This window comes from Protopterus annectens, chromosome 7.part0 (genome assembly GCF_019279795.1).
Source record: "Protopterus annectens isolate FY-2018-M chromosome 7.part0, PAN1.0, whole genome shotgun sequence".
NCBI lineage: Eukaryota > Metazoa > Chordata > Ceratodontiformes > Protopteridae > Protopterus > Protopterus annectens.
In genome coordinates, this window is record NC_056739.1 from 1,201,612,457 (window position 1) to 1,201,630,813 (window position 18,357).

At 36.6% G+C, this 18,357-nt stretch overlaps 1 protein-coding gene across 4 annotated transcripts in view; it reads right to left on the minus strand.

Moving 5' to 3' along the window:
- The window catches only part of AP3B2 (adaptor related protein complex 3 subunit beta 2), a 905,004-nt gene that overhangs the window by 473,977 nt on the left and 412,670 nt on the right, over window positions 1–18,357 (minus strand). For all 4 annotated transcript variants that reach the window (XM_044077817.1, XM_044077816.1, XM_044077814.1 and 1 more), the window contains exon 6: window positions 17,437–17,503. In XM_044077817.1, coding sequence (XP_043933752.1) covers window positions 17,437–17,503 — 67 coding nt within the window. The remainder of the gene's footprint in view (window positions 1–17,436; window positions 17,504–18,357) is intronic.

An 18,357-nucleotide genomic window follows, 5' to 3' on the forward strand; every position in this document is an offset into this window, starting at 1 on the left:
ATAAGCACTCAGAGCACTCAAAACGAATTTCTTATTAAACGAACTGTCCGAAATTGCGACTTGATAAAAATCTTTGAAATAATTAAGAGAATGTTTGAAACAATATCCAAATAGCATAAAATGTACAAAAAAGGGAAAATTACTGTACTTTTTCACTATGTGCTACTTTTTCACATTAACTAAAGCTACTCAAAGTATTTAAAGTGTGTAAAGTGTTTGCAAGTGTGTGCAGTATTGCTGTGCAGTTATTTTGCAAAGTACACTTATTTCAAAGAATATTTCACAGAGTACAGTCTTTCGAAGAGTTTACGGTGGATTGGAATATTATTACAAGTACCTGGTGTGTGTGCATGTTCGTACATAATTACAAGGGCCAAGATGGTATTGTGTTTTACTATAATCTGTGGGCATGGGAGAAGGATTTTGCAGATCTGCACCCTTTGTGTTTGATAACAGTATTGCAGAAAATTGGAGAGTGTTTGAGCAGGAATACAATATTTTCATACAGGCTGTGTTTTCTGGCAAAGACACATGTACAAAGGCATTTATTCCAGGGGCGTCTCATGGTATTGGGCTGCAGGACTGCAGCCCCCAGCTGTAAAAAGAAAAGAAAATAAAAGTAAAAAAGAAAATTAAAGTAAAAAACAGAAAGAAAACAAACATGAGTCCCAGAACATTTCGCATGTGTACTCGCAGGCTTTACTGTGGAAGGGACAAGTCTTTGAACGAACGGACTTGAATGTGGAGTTACTGCTGCAGGAAGGAAACTACTGTTGAATTAACAGACTTCATGGTGTGTGTGTGTGTGTGTGTGTGTGTGTGTGTGTGTGTGTGTGTGTGTGTGTGTGTGTGTGTGTGTGTGAAATGCCCCAGTTAAATATACCTGGTGGCTAGATAGACTCAAACCCTGTAGCTTGGGACCATGTAGACTGTGGTTTTCTGGATTTTGAATAATGACAGGCATTTGAATTTCAGACTTCATATTCTTCAGAAAGTACATGGTAAAACAAAACCTTTTATTCTAGCAATTTTCTGTTTATAAGATCAATATTTGAAATGTGTCCCTATTTTTTGGGGTGTATTCCCCCTGTTATTGGCTTTGCCCAGGTTTTTTGTGCTAAGAGCTTGAGAGCTAAGGTGAGAACTGAATTCACTGAATATGTTTGGGAGCTGCATTCTCCATTATTGGCTTTGTCTAGGTGCTTTATGCTAAGAGGTTTAGAGCTATGGTGAGAACTGAATTCAGTAAATGATAGCCATTTAAGTTTCAGTCTACCTGTCTTTTGAGAAACAACTGATTTGGCATAGTGGTATGTTGCTCTGACTGTAATGCACAGGGTCCAAGGTTCAAGACTTGGCAGTGAAATGCATGGTGGTAACACAGCATTTTATTCTAGCAACTTTCCAAGATTATACAAGCAATGTTTAAAATGTGTCCCTAGTTTTTTTGGCTTTTGACTCCCACCCCAATACATTTTGACTTTTTCCAGATTTCTTGTGCTTCAAAGTTGAGAGCTACAGTTGAGTGTCAAGTGGATTTTACAAGGAGCTGAGAGCTTGAAGAGAAGTTTAATGCTGCTTATGCTGAGTCTGCTTGTATTGTTAATAGCACAACAGGTAGTGTACTTGCTTTTGATGCAGAAGGCTGTGGGATCTACTCCCACAGTATATAGGTGCACTGCTGATACTGTACTGTGTTGTACTTTTAAAGGGGGTGGATGTTGCTGTCCTGAGAATGTCCTCTTTGGTTGAAATACCTAGTAACGCTGAACCTGTTATCAGATTGCTATCCATTCTCCACTGCAATATTACTAGCTCATCATTGTTTATTGTAACATAGGCAATTTATTCAACGGCAACAGGCAATTTATTTGTAGATGAAACAATGAAATATTAAAGTTGTTTGCTAGCAGCAACCTGTTCATTAGTTACAGATCTCTTTAATGTGGAATTATTTAGATGATTTTCACTTCTGCAGAGATTGTGGATATTTAGTGACACTGGTGGATTGTAGAAGTTTGAGTAGAATTTTATGATGAAAATGTTCTGAACTGGGCAGTTTTGTCATTACTAGTGCATGCATTTTGTTTCATTGTTTACTGGAAAAACGTACAAAACAATACATTTAAAATGCCCTCTAACAGCTGTACTGTATTATATGAGGAATATAATTTAATACCATCAGGAAGGTGTATCAAAGAACATGTATGTTTCCTGTGCAAACGGCCTGTGATTTGAAAATCTTTATCTGCCACTGGCCAGATGTATTTTCTTTGAATGTGGGTTTCAAAGCTGTTTCAGAGAATGTGAGTTTCAAGGGCAGAGAAGTTTTAATGCTAAGTCTATTTTCATTGTGAGACTGCATTGCTTTGTTTAGCAGATGTCTATTAGTGTTTGTGATGTAAAATGTAAAATAAAACTATTAAATGAAATCCAAATCATTCCAGAAGTAAAGCAGTATGCACATTACAGTGTTTATGGTAAATGGGGCAAAATAGCCAAGTAATGGGACATTGGAATAGCTGCAGGGGCGAGGCCCCATTCGACCATGATTTTGTGAGGGGGGGGAGGGTGGCAAACTCAGACAGCCTGCCTGAAGTATATCTATTAGCTTTCCAGATTTTTACAGAATGAATAGATTTTTGCTTCTTATTTTTGGTTTGTTCCTCATAAAATTTGTGGTTTTCTGGCAAATCATTTAGGAATGAAGTCACTAAATAATGACAGACATTGCGTTTCAGACTTCATACTCTTCAGAAAAATGCATGCTAAAGCAAGACCTGTTGTTCTGTCAACTAAGTTTATACAAGAGTATTTTTAGTACTGTTTGTATGTTCCCCCAATAAATTTGGCCTTGTCCACATTTTCTGCATTAAGAGGATGAGAGGTAAGTGCAAATAAATCACTTTATAAAGAATTAGGTATATCCAAACCTCTCAACTGTCCCTGATTTTGGCTCAAAATGTTGCTCTCCCCCTAATAATCCCTCCACAAAATGGCAATGTTGGAAGAAAATGTGGAGGGTTTCCAATTAATAAATAATTGTAATGATCAGAGCTATAGATTACTTTTAATTTCAGAAATGCATGTAGATTATCTTATTTTGTCAGCTGCTCAAGATAGCAGTACTAATATTAAAATGTGTCCCTTCATTGACAGGTTCCCAGCTGTATTATGTGGCTATTTTATATTTTTCCATCACATTTTTGGTCTGTTTTTCATAAAATTGTGGTTTTCTGGCAAATTAGTGGCAAATCATTAAAGACTGAAGTTAGAAAATAACGACAGACATTTGAGTTTCAGATTTCATACCCTTCAGAAAATTCATACTAATGCAAGACCTACTATTTTATTATCTTTCTAAGTTTATAAGAGCAATACTTAAAATTGTCCTTATTTTTGGGCCTTTGTCCCACTTCTCTTTATGGCTTTGTCCAGATTTCTTGCTCTGAGGCTGAGAAGTATGACATATGTGTCAGGGCCATCACAGTCAGCAAGAGACATTTCAAATTGTGACATACTTGTTGCACCCCACTCCCCCACGTAGTGGCTCGATGTGTCCAAGCAAGGCAAGGAACAGTTATGCAGTGTAAGTGTGCATAGTATCACCCCATCCAGGTAGACACAGGTACTACATTGGCTTTTTGTCTGTCCTTGATTTTGCAGAATGCTCTGTTTTTTTTGTCATATTTTTATACTGTTGATTTATGTTTCTTATTCAGAAAATGCATGTTGTTGCAGTGCCTGTTGCTCTGTGTTTAAGTAGCAATGCTTTAATGATCATCAGGTAAGCTTGTCTGAGACTGAAAGATACAAGTAAGCTTTAATAAGCATACTGTTAAAGAATTACCAACATTGAAAGTCTTTATGTTGTTGCCATGCAGAGAATATTTACATAACTAGATAGTGTATAAGCCTGAGGTATTGAAATGCATATGAGAGTATTTGTAATAAAGGACAGGATTAAAGTATTTTCAGAAGCTCATTACATTTCTTGGAGACTTGCAGTCATCTTTGCAGGCTTTACTCATAAACTAAACAGAATGCCAATCTATCATGTGTGATCCATAACCTGTGCAGTAATCCTTTAGGCAATTTATCTTGAGCTTGTTTCTTGTTTGCTGTTCATTTTTTTAACTTGATCATGTTTTCCCCATGAAACAAGTAGATAGTTGTCAGGCAGCAGGTCTTTTTTGGATAAGAAACATTTTTTACAAGTGGAGGTATTGCTACTTTCAGCATGTTATTTGGTGCTTTTATAAAGCTGAATATAAATTATAATTAGAACTGCAGCGCAAGGAGAAGTGGTATGAGTTGAGTGCTGCTTGTTTTTTTATACTTGATTTTGACTGGCATTCCAGTAATGTATTTAAAAAGTAATGCATTTTTTCATGTCTCGCAACCTTTTTGTTTCCATCTAGATATTAAGTAAGCTGTCATGTAACCAATGCATTAAAATATTTTTTTCTTCTACAATTCATTTTGTCTTGATTGGACTCTCATAATGACGGTTTGGTAGTGGCAACCAGGGCAGCGTATTCAATTAAAGTTCCATTTTTTGCGTTTTTTAGCATAGCTCCACCCTTTCTAGTTGGCCACACTGCTTCCTGTTGGCCCCACCCATTCAGCTGTCTCCTGCAGGTCCCCTTAGATTTGAAGTCACCAGCTGTCACTGATTTATTCTGATTAATGTACCTGGTTCAGAGGCCATTGAAAGAGAGTTCATTTGTGTATGCACCTGCTGTGTCTGCAGGGGAGGCAGATGACCACCATATAGTGGTACCAGCTGAAACGGGGGAAGACCCAGAGTGCTTAAGCATAAATTTAGAGAAATGTGTAACCCCCAAATGAATATCACAATGGAAAGGCACTTATTTTACACAAGGAATCAAAAGTCTGGTGAAACTTTTGCAGCATATATAACTGACTTGAGAAATAAGGCTAAAATGTGCAGATTTGGTGATTTGAGAGATGAATTGATAAAGGACAGGCATGTGTGGTATTAATAATGACACAGTGAGAAAGATTTTGCTTTGAGACAGTCATATGATGTTAAATAAGGCCATTGAGATTTGTCAGATATACGAGCTTGCAGAAAGGCACAGAAGTATGCTTACAAATGAGAAAACAAGCCTTCCAGTACCTTCCACAGCTCATGTAGATAGTATGCAGCAAGCCTAAGGGTGTATTTCCTACAAAACCCCAGGGCACACTCTATAAAATCAAAAGGGTTCATGGTTTTCTCCACTTTTAATACCAACTATAAATCAACGAGGTAAGCTGCAGTACCAAATTTTATTGTCAACTGTCATAATTGTGATAGAAATCATGAACCCAAACGAGGAAAGTGCTTAGCTTTTGGTCAGCTGTGTCATTCTTGCAATAAGTGGAATAATTTCAAAAGGTTTTGTAAATCAAATAAGGCACATTCTTATATTAAGGGAGGGCATTCCAAGAGGCAAGTTGATCAATTAGAAAGCTTCAGCTCTACATTTATTTCGATGGTGTGTCTTTGCTTGGTGAAACAGTCAATGCAGTAGATTTGTGGACAAAGAACAAAATATTTTGTACTGTTTGGATTAATAGGAATCCCACAGAACTCAAAGTAGATACTGGCTCAAAGTGCAATGTTATGACAGCAGAAGTGTTTGCTAGAGTAAAAGCTATAGAACAACTTGATTTAACAAATTGTGTGAAGCTTGTTGCTTATGGTGGTGAAGAGATTCAAATCAAAGGCTCAGTAGTGCTTTCATGTTACTCTGCTGGGAACAGCTATGACTTAGTGTTACATAGTCAAGAGACACATGCAGTCATTATTAGGCCTCAGAGACAGTTGGAAAATGGGACTGCTTTCATTTAATAAAGTAGTCCACCATGTAAGCCTGCATGACAACAACTCAAATTTCACCCAAACTATTTTTTCTGAGTATGCTGATATTTTTGCAGACAAACTAGGCAAACTATTTATTTAACATTTGTTGACCAGGAAAAGTCCGACTAGGACAGAGCCTATTTTCAGTGGAGGCCCAGGGAGAAATGCTCCAGAAGCATGTCTTTAGAATGTGCAAGGAAACTGGAGTACCCATAGAAAACCCATGTGAACACAGGGAGAACATGCAAACTCCACACAGAAGGCACCCCAGCCAAGAATCTAACCAGAGAACCTCTTGCTGTGAGGGGACAATGTTAACCGCTGCACCACTGTGCACTACCAGTTGTGTACTTTATGAAGTCGGACCCAGAGGTCATCCCAGTTATCAGACCACCATGGAAAGTTCCAGTAGCTATGCAGAACAGAGTCAAAGGTGAGCTGTCTCAGATGCAAAGAGTTCATTTTGGCAAATTTTGCTTAACCAAAAATCTTCATTGTTAACCAGATTTGGTACATCATTTGGAAGATACAGATTTCTGAGAATGCCGTTTGGAATAAATTCTGTCAGTGGAGTCTTTCATTGTGCGATGGAGCAAATTTTTTCTAGCTATCCATATGCTATTATAGCAGATGGTTTTCTAGTAGTAGGCAATGGTGAAGTCGAATATGACAGAAAGTTCTGGAAAGAGCTTGTGAAGTGAATCTTAAGCTGAATCCTCAGAAGTGCAAGCTCAGGTTATGAGAAGTAACTTATGTTGATCACTTGTTTACCAGTTCAGGCTTATGACCAGATCCTTCCAAGCAAACAGCAATTCTCGAGATGCCAGCTCCAGACAATGTTCAAGTCCTACAGCATTTTCTTGGCATGGTCAACTATCTAGGCAAGTTCATTCCAGATTTAAGCCAACTTTCAGCATCGCTAAGATAGCTGACGTGCAAAGATGTAGTTTGGTCATGGTCAGAATAGCACCAAAGAGTATTTGATGTCCTGAAACAGAAGATTGCCAGCCCACCAACTCTCAGCTACTATGATGTGCACAAACCAGTTACTCTTTTCTGTGGTGCTTCTAAGTTTGGTCTAGGTGCAGTTATTCTTCAATAGGGTACACCAGTAGCTTATACATCGAGAACTCTTACCCAGACTGAGATGCAATATGCTCAGATTGAGAAAGAGCTTTTGGCACTTGTGTTTGCATGTTTATATTTATGGTCAACCTATCCAGATCAAAACTGATCACCAACTTTTTAGTCACTATTTTGAGTAAGCCTACACACATAGCTCCAACCAGACTGCAAAGCATGATGCTCAAATTGCAGAAGTAAAACTTCAATCTTGTTTACACAAAAGGCAAACTTCTTTATCTTGTTGATACCTTATCCAGATCACCCAGAAAAACCACAGAACAGCATAACAATGGGCAACTTGATTTTGAGGTCATGGAAGTGAGAAATTTTAATTCCACATGTCTTGATGAGCTCAGAACTCACACAGCTTCAGATCCAGTTCTCCAGAAGCTCATCCACTTTATCAGTCGAGGATTGCCTTCCAACCAATCTTGTTTACCATTGGAAGGGTAGCCATATTTTCCATACAGAGCTGAGATTTTGTCAGACAATGGTATCATCATGAAAGGTCCTAAAGTGACCGTTCTAAAGTCCTTGCAACAACAGTACATTCAGATTTTGCATGGTGGCCACCCAGGAACTGATTCTAACAAATGAAGTCAAGAGGTCTAGTATTCTGGCCTTCGATGTCAAGAGATATTGAGAAAGTACTTTCATCTTGTTCAGTATGTAACAGTACAAAGCCATATCAACAGAAAGAACCACTTCAGTTAAGCCAGATTCCTGAACTACCTTGGTCAACAGTAGCCACAGATATCTTTGAGTGGAATGGTCAACACTGGTGTTGGTAGACTCTTTTTCAAATTGGTTCAAGATTAACCTACTTCCCAACCTAACTTCCAGCACTGTCACTACTAAGTTGAAGCATCATTTTTCTGTCCATGGTAGTCCACACAGAGTTATTTCTGACAATGGTGCACAGTTTACAAGTCATCAGTTCAAGAAGTTTTCTGAAATGTGGGACTTTGTAGTATGAGTAGTCCTATATATCCTCAATTGAACGGCTTGGCCGAACATGCAGTTCAAAGTGTAAAACAGCTTTAGAGAAATCCAGACATGACAATACCAATGTTTTTCTAAACTTGTTAAATGCCAGAAACATTCCTCATGATAATTATATTGGTTCACCTGCACAAAGACTTATGTCGAGACAAACCAGAACCATACTACCAATCAGCAGTAATTTATTGGCTCCATGTGCTAAAAACAGCAAAGCAGTAAAAGTCCAACTGTTGAAGAAGCATTTGTCCCAGAAGTCTTACTATGATTTAACCAGCAAATTGTTTAGTTCATTCAGAAAGGGGGAGATAGTGAGGCTGCAGATGTCAAAATGTTTAGATCATATCGGATTTGTGAAAAGTTTGTGTCAACAGCCAAGACTGTACATTGTGGAATCACAAGGAATGGAATTCAAACGAAACTGGAAGCATTTGTTACCAGTGTCCGAACCAGTATTATAGCATCTTGCCTGTGACAAAGATTCTAGTTCTCAGAGTGACTTGTCCAATGTTCCTCTTCCAGAGAACATTCTGTCAGCAATCCCTGTTCCTGATGAAAGTCCCCAAAAGTCCCCAAGGATAACATTCGCCAATGACTGTCCCTGTTGCTAAATCTAGTCCTAACTCTTATGTTACGAGATCAGGTTGAATCTCGAAACCGAGTTCCAGATACACTGCAATCTGGACATGACTGTTGTTTTCTTTATTAGTGTCTGTATAATTGCATGCCTATTGAAATGTCATTGTTTTTATGAGACAGCTCAGTAAAGATGGAGGATGTAGATCAGACTGTGTAATATACCTTTATGTAGCATTCTGGTCAGTGGGCACATGCATATAAGTACTGAGCAAGCGCAAGCAAGTGTGCCATTCTGAGTGAGCAGCCAGAGTGAGATGTAAGTCAATCATGTCATGCAGTCAGTCAGTTAGTTAGATACTTTAAGTTCAATGTTCCTGCCATCCATCCTGATGTGTTTGTATACAATAAACTACTTAAATGAGCACCTAAGCCTCATCGTCTTCTTAATGCACATAAGACAAGTGACAGTAACGTCAATGTGTTTTGGCAGAAGTCAAGCCCCTGTTCACTTTCCACTACCCTGTCACGTTACATGTACGTGGTACCTTGGTGGTAAGGGAAAACATTCATTATCTCCAAAGTTCTGTAGTCTCAAAAGAGTAAAGCTGCAAGATGTGACAAACATGGCTTCAAGTAAACTAATTCTCTTAAATTAGTCTGAAAGTCTGTAAAATACTGGACTCAGTAAAAGACAGGTATCCTCTATTCAGTGATGTGTTAAGTTATTTGTTATGAGGGTCCATTGTGAATTATTTTTTTACCCAGGACCAGCATCACAAGTTCAAATGCAATGTGTGTATATGTCTGTATATTTTTGTCTATACCTATACATCTACATCTAGAACTATCTAAATACATATCTCTATCTATCTATCTATCTATCTATCTATCTATCTATCTATCTATCTATCTATCATTAAAGGTTGACTAACATTATCAACAACTTTTTAGTCAATGCTTAGTCACTGAATGCAGCATGGCCTAATGTGCCCAGTACAGAAGAAAGCTTGTGGTATACCGCGGTACACATAAAAGACTAGAATGTGGTATACAGCGGTACTCAAAGAAGACTAGAACATGGTATGCAGCTGTACACAAAGAAGACTAGAACGTGGTATACAGTGGTACACAAAGAGAATTAGAATATGGTATGCAGCAGTACACAAAGAAGAGTAGAATATCGTATACAGTGGTACACAAAAAGGACTAGAATGTGATATAAAGTGGTATACAAAGAAGACTAGAACATGGTATGCAGTGGTACACAAAGAAGACTAGAATGTGCTATACAGTGGTACACAAAGAGGACTAGAAAGTGATATGCAGCAGTACACAAAGAAGAGTAGAACGTGGTATACAGTGGTACACAAAAAAGACTAGGATGTGGTATACAGTGGTACACAAAGAAGACTAGACCATGGAATACAGTGGTACACAAAGAAGGCTAGAACATAGTATGCAGTGGTACACAAAGACTAGAACATTGTATACAGTGTTACACAAAGAAAACTAGAATGTAGGATGCAGCTGTACACAAAGAAGACTAGAACATTTTCTCGGTTTAAACAGTAAGGCATTAAGGAGAGTTCAGGGTGCAGAAATTATTGTACTTCCAGGTATTTATTATGCACAAAGGGATGAAGGAATACATTGAAGTCTGTTTTATGTTGCTCAGCTAAGTCTGTTTTATGTTGCTCAGCTTGATGCCACTGTGACTCTCACCAGGTGAAGAAATGGATGTGTGGGTGTGTGTGTGTGTGTGTGTGTGTGTGTGTGTGTGTGTGTGTGTGTGTGTGTGTGTATGAATTATATATAAACATGTCAGATGATTGACGGTTTAGTTTGTCTGACAATGGAAGGAGGTATGTGTTTTGACAGACTGCTTCTGAAATTCCAGTTTCAATACAAAAGTGTGTGCTTCCACCAATATCTCTGTTAGTTGACCTGTGCAATGGAAGCAATGTGAGATCATGTAACAATTGAGGGTAGGACTACTCTGGTAAACAACAACATAAATAAATAAATAAATAAATAAATAAACAAACAAATAAATATTTCTTCAAGGGACCTACTCTCCTTTGGTCCTGTATAGCAGCTCTATATATATATATATATATATATATATATATATATATATAAATTCAATATTCATCCATTAAAAAATGATCATATCTGATTTGTGAAATGATGCTGGCCTGTCATTTAAAATGGATACTTGAATGAAAAGAACTTCACCTCACAATTATCAAAGTTTTGTGCCACTGGGTACCACAATTTGATGTCCTGAAAAGGAAAGAATTGGTGCTTGCCATTTGCTTTAGATTACAGGTATAACTGTTCTAGGTTGCCACTGACACTACCAACCTCTCAAAGTATGTAATCCATGCAGGAACAAACTGTAGCATTCTATTCATGTACCATCCTCATGGTTTTGTGACAACTTTCTTGCAAGAGTTTTTTTTATCACCTGTACATTATGATATCAAGTGTTTTTTGATTCTTACTGACTTCATAACTTTGATCAATGAGGAAATTGTAGCTTTAACAAAAGAATTACTCAGTATTATGGACATATTTAGGCTTGTTCAGTCTATTATCCCTGCAAACTATCATCTGGCCATACTCTGGTCTTGATATTTAAATTGGTGTTATGATTGTAGACTTGGTGGTAGAACCCCTATGTTGGTCTGACACTTTCCTGACCCACTTTGTTGTGTAGCTGTCTTGTATCAGTCCTTCTGATGGTTGAGATGATAGACTGCTATAACGTGAGAACTTCTTTGTCTTCCATATTCCATCAGCTCTTTTTGGAATATTAGTGCAGGACTTTGAAAGGATTAACTCTTGACTATAATAACTCATTATCGTCCACTCTGGACCTGTTTGCCCTCATGGAATGCATGTTCTGTTCCTCTTGGAGACCACGAGTCATGGTTTGATTTTCAGCAGTGCTTCTTGCAGCAGGCGGGACAAGTCTGAAACATAGGAGGAGAAATCCTTGACAATGTGAAAAACTGAGGGAAAATACCATTTATTACCAGTCCCACAGCTCTCATAAGCAGGCACCGTTTTTGTCTGAAAAGATGACAACAACAGGAAAGTGACTAGCTAGGCCCTTGTGGTTGAAGAACAGACTATCTAGCCCAGGCTTCCTCTGTACCAAGAAAGACCTTATATTAAAGCCATGTATGTTTGACACTCAGTTTTTCACAGATCGTGTTAACACTATTACAACAGTATTGCATTTTTGAACTTTTGTGGGTGATTTGTTAGTCAGCTTGAAGTGAGGGAGGTTTGACTTCCAAGTTACAATAAGACTGTGTCTTTTATTTTAGAATGCACCTTGGAATTTGAAGACCTAATGTGTGTCCTAGAAAGGCTCTAATCGGCCTGGACTTACTGAGTCCAGTAATTTATCAAACTGAAATCTGTGAGTGCAGAGTTTCTCCATTTGTTTTAAAGGAGACATTTGCCATCTCAGTTTTCAGAAAACATTGGTTGGACTTCAGTAATCTATTATGCATCTCTTACGTTTTTAGGCAAAGTTATTAACAAGGTATTTTATGCAGCGCTTCAGTGGCATTTAACAACTCACAAACTCATGACATCTTTTCACTCCAGTGTTTTCACTTTCAGTAACACCAAGACTGCCATAGCGTGATAGTAGATGATCTATTGATGAAAGGACATCAATAGTTTCAGTTGCCAAGAGTCCTACTGGATCTCTCTATGCAAAATCTGACACTGACAACCACAGTATCTTGACTGTGTCTCTCAGTTCTTTTTGTGGTCTTTCCTTGATTACTAGAAGTCATTTTGATTCTTGCATGTCTGTAGGTACCCATCTTAATACTTTTGATTTTTATCCACTGAAGAGGGGACTTCCTCCACTCTGTTCCCTTAGTTGTGAGCCCATTACTATCCACAATGTTCATGATGTCCAAGGAAAGCTAATCACAAGCAGGAGGCTAAACAATTGCATTTATACTTCTGATACAGGGCCGCACATCTTTTTCCTTGTATGACAAGTGCAAATTCACTGGTGCATAATTTGTAGGTTATGCTTCACTGGTTGACATGCAACATCTTCATGTCTGGGACTTCAGTTCTGCATGCTACCCTTTACATATTCTGCTCCAAGGATGGCATCATTTGGCATCTATGATGACAAAAGCTGCTAGTTTCAGAATGCAAAATGTTAGGTCATCCTTGATGATCAGCTGACACTCAGGGACCAGGTGTTTGCAGGCATTAAGTCATCCAAATATCATTTGAGGTACATTACCCAGATTAAGCATTTAATACCTCCAGAAGATCTCTTTCAGGTCATCCACATGTTGGCTTCTGCCTTTTCTGACTGTTGCAGTGTCCCATACCTGGTTTTCCAGACAAATGCACATCAGTGCCTGAAAACTGTGAGATTACGTTTTGCTGATAACATATCAGTCCATCTTTAGGGGTAGCACTGGTCATGTGTCTGGTTTTATATTATATTCAAAATCTTGTCACTGGTGTTTTGGTCCTGTATGACTTGGGTTCGTCTTACTTAAAAGAGTTATTCTACTGCCTGCCATGTGCATTGTTCTCTACCACCCTGGGGCTGCTATTCTTTCCTAGGGTGTGAGTGGAAGCATCTGACAATTGTTTTTTTTTATCCACGGTCCATGCCTCTGGAATATACTTTCAAAATATTTTGGAGTGTTCCACCTTTACTTTCTTCAAATAATCCCTAAAGATTTATATTTTTGATCTAGCCTACTCTGATAATTTATCAGGAGACTGTGTATTTTATATAACTTTCTGTTTGTTTCACAGTCATGTTTTCTGCAATAAATGCATGTTGATTGCTTTACATTGTTAGGCTTTGAATAAAGGGTGACTCTAGGATAGCTGGTGAGAAAATCTTTTAGCCAATGTTCGACAAATTAAAGGATAGATTATAAAAAAAAATCTGATGATATTGTATGGTAGCCTTCATTGGCCCTACAAACTACTTGCTGCAATGCATACAAGTAAGCCCTGATATAGTTCATAGTTTACTATACAGCCACAAGTAGTCGAGTAGACCTTTAATAATGCAATCAAATTTAGTCCTGGAATATAAAGTCACCAATATAGTTATGTAAACTTATTTTAAACAAGTTTTTTTGAATTGGAATGTTTCAGTTGTATAGGTGACCAATTCCACAGCCTGGGCATACTTTGTTTAATACACTGATCTCTTCTTAAAGTTGTATTATTATTAACTTTAAATCAAGCCCTCTGTCTCTTAATCCAGAATATTGTAAAAGTATTAATAACCCTTATTTTCCCTTAATGTCAGATCATGAAGTGTACTGAATGCTAAAAAAAGCTTACTCCTAACATATCTATACAAAACTGTATGCAGCTTTAGATGTTTTAGCCTGTTAAAATATGGTAGGTTGATAATGGTATTAATCCTTTCTACACCTTCAATAATTGTGATTTCTTCCAAAGTAAAAGAGAAAATATAGACATTATATTCTACAATCAGTCTAATTTAAGTTATACATTATACTTTAAGAACAGGAAGAACTCTAACATTCAATAGTACTGAAAATAAATCCAGTCTGCTTAATGTATTTGCCTTTACTTCTATTATATTTAAATGACAATGCAGTTTCTATTACTTGCCAAGATGTTTTACTTGCTCCACAATTTCAAGTTGATTGTTCCCTAAAATTATTTCATACTTAGTATCGGACCCAAATACCATCAATTAGCTATTTAAATAATTAAATTTCAGTCTTATCTTTTCAGTACATTCTTTTACTGGAGATAGATAAACAAATAAATCTCTCATATGCCTTGGTTACATCCAAGTAGACAACTGAGTATTTTTGCCTTAATCTAATAATGAAGATTTTTTTTCATAAAAACTAATCTGATGATTCAGAGATGATTTACTCTTTATAACACCAAACTGCACTAGATCTAGATGTGGTCCATAACTTTCGTTTGCTTCTAGTTGTTTTTTTATACAGCTTTCAATACCATTTCTTGTAATGGAAGTGAGAATAATAGGTCTATAATTAAACAATTCATATTTATTCCCACTCTGAAATACAGAGATATATTGGATCTCTTCCATTCTTTTTGTAATGTTCCATTTAGTAACGTGCAAACAAATATACGTGAAAATGGGTCAATGATACCTTTAAAAATAATATTAATACAATTACCAAACAGATTATCAGGACTCACAGAATACATTTTTTTTTTACTTTTTAGAGTGCTTTATTTATATCTAATCTTGAACTCTAAGGCTATAAAAATTTTACCAAATAAATTAATTGACCTAAATTTCTTATACCTTCCATTGTTGTAAATAAAGAAAAATGTCTATTAAACAGACTGGCTATTTCAAATGTATCAGTTATCATTTTATTATTAATCACAAAAAGGCCAAATGATGTACAAATATTCTTTACTGAATTGATACATTTAAACATGTTTCTTGTTATAACACACATAATAATTGCATTTCATATTTTGTTTCTTCTTCATTAGAGCCTGTTACAATTGTTTAGCTACTTGATTTAGACTGTTGTTGTTGTTGTTGTATCTTTTGGCTTTTCCAGGTTAGGGGTCGCCACAGCGGAACTCTGGTCCGCTAATGATTGGCAGTAGATTTTTACGTACCGAGTTGCCAGCTCTGATGCACAACCTTCAACAAAGGTACGCCCATTCACACATCTCCCCACAGAAGATGCTTTAGCTGAGAATCGAACAGGACAACGTCTTACTGTGAGGTGGCAACGCTACAGCAGCACCACCATCGCAGTGTAGCTACTTGATTTAGACTGCTTTTATAACATTCTCCCTTTATTGTCTTAACTTTTATGCCCTCTAAATATTTAACATAATTTTTTTATAAAATTAATTCTAACCATAGCTTTCTTTGTTACTGTAACAAATACATTACAATTTTAATAAATGAATTTAATTTATTAACTTATTTCCTTCCAACATTTGTAAATCTTTTTATATCATTTTCCTTTTTTCAGGAACTGTAATTTCTCTTTTAAAGACAATATTGTCATGATCAGATCTACCTAAAGGTTGAGAAATTGTTGTTTTTTATTAACCCATTTGTATTAATCAGTGCAAGAATTAATTCTGACATTTTATGTGTTGGAGTAGAAATCAATTGTCGAAAATTACATGAATTCATAATTTCTAAAATGCATGTTTCACAGATAGTACCAGAAAAATGTTTTGACAATTAATGTGTGGACAATTGAACTCATCTAGAATTGTGGCTAGTAAATCATCAGTACATTCCTTCAATGTACTTAACATTTATTTTGCTGAGAGCTCCTCATATTTGGACTGCAATAAGGCAATATGACTCTGCATTCCCCCCCCATGGAGTAACCACACTTATTATCCTCACCTCATTTCCTTCCTTTTTAAGATAACAACTTATGGATATATGGACAAACAGCATGATACCTCCACAGTTTCCCCTATTTTCATGTTTGCATACTTATTAAAGTTGTAAAATGGCAAAAATGCTTTTCTAATTTTTCTAAGTCTCAGCTTTTCCGTATGCACAACTATATGAAATCTGAGGCATGGACTGAAGATTGAAGCACTTTGTTATTCTGGATATATGCAATTTATGTCAGGAGTATTTTTTACAATTTTTTTCTTGGGTTTCTTTTCTGAGAATTTATTATATCCTGTCCTGGTAGAATGTTGGGAAATATAAATTAGAGAGAAAACCCATTCACAACTTTTCTGTCTGATTAGACAGATGTCTACCTATGGCTAGTTCCTGTATGATAGGAATTCTACTGCAGTGATCCAAGTGAAGAACATGACCTAGTTGTCATTCATCTATGTACAATACCCACAATTTTTTGCACCTTATCCCAAACATACATAGATATTTTAACACAGTCCAATAGAACAAACACATGCATACTGCTATACTCATTCCTACCTTCCTCAGTCATGCAGGTAGCACTGCACCAAAACAGGACCATTATAATGCCACACTTATTCTTAATTCCAGTAACACAAATTTAGAAGTGAGTGGTACACAAGTCTGATGGAATTATGAGTGAATGCTAGATTACACAGCCACTACTTCTGTAGAAGGAATTCTTGAAAGAGCTGTTGTAGTATGGCATACGACAACACAGGTTGTTAACTTTAGGATCTCCAGTTGTAAGTAATGATATGTGCACTACCACATCACATTTCCAAGAATCAGAGAGCAGGAAAGTAATTAAGAGCTATCATATGGAAAAATGGTTTTACCACAGCTAAATCACAAGGCAAAGCTATATGTATTCAGGGAGTGAGAGGAATGGTGTTAAGACGGAATATTTTCCGAAAACACAATGGACAGTCAAACTAAAATCCACAAAAGAGAAAAACACAATGGATAGTAGCAGACTAATTTGGGCAAATACACAAAGAGCAATACAAATACAAAACTACATTTTAAAGAGTTCAATGATGACAGCAGGCATTTGTTTAGAAATAAAAGTATTGGCTAGTATCAATCTACTTAAGGTTTGCTCCATTACCATGTGGTTTCCCTCATTTCAAAACAGAGCAATGTCTTGTACTCCCTCTCTCTCTCTTTTTTTTTGGAAGTTTTCTGAAGATAAGATAAGATTGTTTTGATCAGATGTTATACGGTATCAATGTATCTCAATTTGTCTTTGAGCAATTTACAATTGAACATACACTGCAGTGCAATGTCCATTTAATCTGTTGTTCTTAGTACTGCAATGACATCTGAAATACTGAAAGCCTGATACTTTGTTGTCTTGCCTGATAATGTGCTGTTAAGGTATCTTATCCCAAACAATTAGTTGTCTTACCGTTGTTTTGTCTGACAGTAGCTTTTCAATAACCTCAATTAGCTGATCTTTCTGGTCTGGATCCAAGCTGCAACAAAACAAATTTAAAAGATATGTCATTTTAATTACACCATACCTGAAATAATGAAGAAAATCACTGTAAAAACAATATGGTACAGACTTTAAAGCAATCTACTGATGGAAATGTATTTAACAATGATGTTAGTTTGCTAGAAATCCTACAATAGGAGTTAATAGCAGGCATTCCTAACTCTCCTGGAGCAAGAAACTTTTTTTTTTACTTCATATTTGTATTAGACAAAGGATTTCATGACTGCTAGTGATTTAGAAACCCTACCCTTTACAAACCACTGCTAACAAAACATTGAAGGCATGCAAATTACCTTTAAGGATGTACTGCAGGTAGAAATGGTTATTTCTTTTTTTTATATAATTTCTTTACTAACAATTATAAAAAAAATCAATGCATCATAAACTTTTTTTCAGTAAGAGTTAGAAAAAGAGAGGAAAAATGTAATACTAAAATAACTCAGATAAAATTTCTTATATATATCTTTGCAATAATGATTGCTATCCATGCCTTGGAATTAAGACAATCTGAATAATATAAACCTAAATGCACTTAGTTACAGATGTGCATCATTTTGTTATCAAGAACAGAAGGCAACACAGTAAATTTATCTTAATTTTCTACCTAATGCAGTTTTATGGACCAATAATGAAAATAAGATATAGAGTGGGATTCAGAAAGGTTACTGCCAGGAACAAGACCCTATTACCACCGGCGGTAACAATTAGGGTTGCCACCTTTCTACTGTGCCATTTCCTGACAAACAAGCCCCGCCCCATGCACAATCAAGCCACACCCATTCCTTTTAATAGCCACACCCCTTTACTCTAGCACCCTTCAGCATAAGTCTT